At 44.5% G+C, this 4,899-nt stretch overlaps 1 protein-coding gene across 1 annotated transcript in view; it reads left to right on the top strand.

Annotated features, from left to right (window-relative positions):
* bean1 (brain expressed, associated with NEDD4, 1) overlaps positions 1–4,899 on the top strand; it is a 36,078-nt gene that overhangs the window by 18,906 nt on the left and 12,273 nt on the right. The window contains exons 2-3 of the mRNA XM_008303394.1: positions 1,727–1,930; positions 3,174–3,315. Coding sequence (XP_008301616.1) covers positions 1,727–1,930; positions 3,174–3,315 — 346 coding nt within the window. The remainder of the gene's footprint in view (positions 1–1,726; positions 1,931–3,173; positions 3,316–4,899) is intronic.

Genomic DNA, 4,899 nt, shown 5'->3' with positions numbered 1-4,899 from the left:
GAGGTTCTGTTTGCTGCGGAGGTTCTGTTTGTGGCTGAGGTTCTGGGTCTGGGTATAAAGCTGCTCTGACTGCTGGCTCGGTTCTGCAGTGGCTCCATCAGCAGCCATACGTGGAGCTTCCAGGACGTTTGTGTGTTTTCCTGCAGGTACATGAACACAACACATCCGGACCTGTTGGTTGGTTCCAGTTTGTGCTGTTCAGCTGTGTGTGGGTCGTTTCTCACCCTGTTAGGTCCAGATAGCAGACGGGTTCCGGTTGCTGACCGATCCGTACTCCTGTTAAAGAACCATCGTTCCTAGAAAGCCATTTATAGCTTTTTACTAAAAATCTAATTCCCAGTAAGACTTCCGGCACTGGTTCAAGGTCCAGGACCCGAAATCATCCTGTTTTTATAAAAGTCACGTTTGCAGTTGTTATGAGTTAAACTGTTGAACTGTTTGCGGCACCTGAACGTAACGTGACAAACAGGATTCTGGCTTTAGCTTCCGTTCTCTCCTTTTTTTCCTGAAGAAAAATGTCAGAAGATTTTTTAGAAACATGAACGTTGTGACGTCAGAGACGCTGAAGGAAAAGTCAAAGTTTGATTTTAAGTTGATAGAGTCACATACACGTTGATTTATGTCTGTAATTGCATCTAATTATGAGAATGTTTCAGGATGATGCTTTTTGATTTGAACCGTCGATTAAAGAAAAAAACATTTGTGAGAAAGTTACTCTGTTTTTACTGTCTTTTCATGTGAAATAATGTCTTTAAAAGATGGAAATCTGATGGTTAGTTTATTGTCATTTTATATCTAGCATGTCAGATCCCTGTCCGTTTATTAAATGTGATGGATATTTATTTCTACGAGGCGTCGACTCTCACGTTTATTCTGGCTGTAAATCAAGACTTGGCCTGCTTGCTGCAGCAGCGTCGGCTTTATTTCCATCCTCCATGTCAACACAAACCTGCTTTATTCTGCTCAGCTTCATTCGTTGCCTCCGTCTGGCTTCTGGTTGCATAAATCCCAGACGGACTCGGTTATGTTCTGACCCGGTAGACTCACGTTGGGTCCCTCAGGATGTTCAGGATGTTTACGTCCAGCGATGGCAGCTGAAATATCAGCCAGCTCTAATTCCTAAGTTCACATGTAAAACAAAGAAACTGAAAAATAAAATAGAATAAAACATCAAGGTGTCCACAGAAAATCAAAATAAAACGCTTTAGTATTTCAATCATCTTAATCTGCATCATGAATAATAATGTGGAGCCTCACATGAGTCATTTAGTCTGGTTTGGTGTTCTGTCGGGTTTGAATCCTGAATATACGGTAATGAGGTCGATTCTGAAGAACAACGTGGGGTCTTGACTTCAGTGTTCCAGGATTCAAGGATTCTTAATGTGGTACCAGCAGATGTCAGCATGAGATGGCACGGAGGTAGAACTGGGTCCTGGTCGGGAGTCAGTAGAATAAACAGAACAGTATGAGCAGGTGACAGCCAGACTGGCTCAGTTTGAGTCTGTTTACTGAACACAGGACTCACTGGAGTCCGTGTGAACAAACTGAGCCCATAAAGTTGATTCTGGTTCTGATTCCGGTGACGCTGGTGGAGCCTTTTGGTGAAACAGCTGCTGTTCTAATGCGATGTGTACAAACTGTGGCTTCCACCAGTTTTCTTCCCAGAGCTGATCTTCTTCGCGCTGGTTGTGCTGTGGACCTGAACCTGCCGCTCTGTCTCCTGCAGTGAGCTCCAACCAGAGCCATGGGGAGTACCCCGACTGCCGGAGCGAGAGGGAGTCCGGAGGGGAGGCGTCTCTGCTGGTGTCTCCTCTGGTGGTGGCCGGCATCGTCATAGGCCTCGTCCTCTTCCTGTCCTGCATCACCATCATCGTCGGCAGCCTGCGCAAAGACAGCCGCCTCCGAAACCCTCACCTTCGAGCCAGCTACGGTCAGTATGGATTACCTGACTGGTCAATAAGCAGCCTTCTGGTTAACGAGCAGTAATGCGGTGACTAACAGGAAATGATGTCGTCTGATGGAGCTTTGGCTTCATTTTCATTAAGGACTGAACCAGTTTAACAAATGAAGTAAAATATCACCTAAAGGTCCAAAGATTCTGAACAACTGCATTGATTCTAGACAAGCAGAAGGTTTCCTCTCATGAACAAACAGAAACTCACAAATTATAAAGAACATGTTGTAAATTCAGCCCCAAAGTAGAACCTCAAAGAACCACAGGGAGTCCAGCTGTGGTTCCCATCAGTCCACCTGCATGAACATGGTTCTACAACGAGCTGAGAACAGCAGAACCTTCTCAGTTCTGGACCTCTGGACTGTGTCTATCTATGTCTGCGTCATGGTTCCACATGGAGAAGACCTGAACAGAGGAGGAGAAACATCTGACTGAGAGACTGGACAAAGATGGAGAAGGATCCAGAAGATCAGTGAGCAGCTAGAACCCAGTGCAGCCCAGTGTGAGCAGGAACCAGGAGGTCCAGAAGGAGCCACAGCAGCACTGATCAGGGCTGCAGTGGTCGTCCTCCTACAACGACTCCACGGACAGTCAGCTACTGTCACTATGGAGCTGTGGACACCAGACAAAGGCAGCTGCTTCAGACTTGGCACAGGGCTGATCAATGGAGACCAGAGTTAGTGTGAAGCTCACACAGTGTGAAGGACACTTCAGAACATCAGCATCATGGAGCTGCTCTCAGTGCTGCAGAGCTACAACTAGATGTAACAATAATCAGAAGTCTCACGCCTGCATTTAGATCTTCTCCTGTGCATTAGTTTCTTCTTAGGTTTAATTCTAAAGTCATTAAAACATGAAGTCACTTTGAAATGAGAAAATCTTCAGAAGATCTTTACAGAGTTTCTTCTTCTTGTGTGGAGCTACATGAGCCCTGCCACCTTCACTACATCCACATCTTTTCATCATGCATTTACAGTCACTTGTTCCAAAACCTTTCCCAGGTCTCCCAGGAGAACGTAGACATTTCAAGGCACTGAGAAAAAATTCAAAGCCAAAGTTGATTCCAGGTTTTTAAATGATTGAAGAGAAAAAAACTGTTGAGCTCCTTTCCTTCATTGTCCTGTGACGTTTTGAAGCTCATCAACTGACTGTGGGAAGAGAAAACTGTGATCTTCACTCTGGTTACTGTTACTGATGACTGTCTCCTGTCTTTGTCCAGGACCAGACGGGTTCTCCTTCGGAGGTTCTGCTGGAGAACTGAGGTCCAGCTGCTTGGAGGACTTTCCTCCTGGTTTGGACTTTGACTCGTACAGAGAGACTCTGTCACAAATCAACAGCTTGTATCCCGACTCACCACCACGGTAGGAACCATGTCTGGAGCAGAATGATGTTTGCTGTGATCACAGTCTACAGGCCTTTTATTAGGGACGCCGGCTCATCCACGTGAGCTATAGGGGGCGCTCAGACTAGGACAAAACCAGTTTAAAACCAGCCTTAACATTTTAGGACCAATCAACACCAAAATCAGTCTTCAACTCTCAGAATCTAAATTCAAACCAGTGCCAAACCAAATCCAAAAGTCAGTTAAAAACCAGTAAGAAGAAAAACAAAAACAAAAACAGCCAGAACCAGTCTTAAACCAGTTTAAACCAGCCAAAAGCTAGTCCTAAACCAGCCTAAAACCAAGTCCATGACCACTTTGAATGCAGGTCTAGAATCCATCTAGAACCTGTCCAAAGTCAAGTCCAAAACCAGCCAAACGGGTCTAGAACCAAAAGCCAAAGCAGTCAAATCCAGTTCAAAACCTCTTAGGACCAGTTGAAACAGCAGAAATGGGGCCCAGAGCAAAGTACTGGTCCGGACAGCTGCTAATGGAGCTGGAGTCCTGAATGTGAAGTCCTGACTGTTTGTTGTCGACCTGCAGCTCGTCTGAAGAACTTCCTCCATCTGCTCATTTGTCAAATGTCAGCTGTGCAGCCTCCTCCAGCGTTCATGTCCTTCAGTCCGCCCTCTGCTCGTCACTCGCCCCAGACGGTGCTGCCTTCACAGCACCGGTTCTGTTGTGTCGCTGAGAGAAGCCTTTAAACTCACCGAGCGTTCTTCTAAATGTCAGACGCTCTAATTGGCAGCTTCAATAGTTCACAGGATTCCTGCAGAGCGTTTGTGTTTCGTCCTTATACGCTCTGACGGAACCATTCGCTCTGAGAACCTTCAGCCCAGTAGAGGTTCTGACCAGAAACATGATCCAGTTCTTCTCCACCTACACAAAGTTTCACCTCACTTAGTTTTTATTAAAGAACCAAATACAGATCTATACATATATATGTATATATGTATATATGTATATATATACTGTAGGGTTTTAGTGTGGAAAATAAGGTGTACTTATTTCCACACCAAAGCAAGTGATTGTATTAATTACAATTATTAAAACCAACCTTTGAATTATTCGTCCAGCGATATAATCTCAGAGTCAGCATAATAATTCTAATAAATTATTTACTCCTGGTGATCAGTCAGGAGTGTTTTATGAAGTTAAGGGAATTAACTTAGAGCTCAGGTAACTAAAGATCACATACGTAAAGTGACTGGATGTCAGCTATAGAAAACACAGGAAACAACTGTGTACGCACACACAACATTTATTACTAACTAAACAAACAAACAAATAACAACAACATAAAATATAAAATACAAACAATGATGGAAATGCTGGTTGAGAGTATGAGTGTGAAAACCTGATGTGGAACAGAGTGGTGGTCTGGAGACGTAAAAGTCTTTTCACCTGAAGCAGCAGATAATCTGATAAATTTGGAATATTGGTCAGAAGGCCAATTATAATCATGAAACACCCGTTTAGAGACAGAAGCTTGATACCTCCAGTTCCTTGGCGGGTGCAGCAGCGTCTGGGAGACGAGGCCTTCAGCTTGAGTTGGATCAGGGTG

The sequence above is a fragment of the Stegastes partitus genome, unplaced genomic scaffold, assembly GCF_000690725.1.
Source record: "Stegastes partitus isolate 25-593 unplaced genomic scaffold, Stegastes_partitus-1.0.2 Scaffold1996, whole genome shotgun sequence".
NCBI lineage: Eukaryota > Metazoa > Chordata > Actinopteri > Pomacentridae > Stegastes > Stegastes partitus.
Note: the sequence above shows the minus strand (reverse complement) of the source record. Positions and strands in the feature narration are given on the sequence as shown.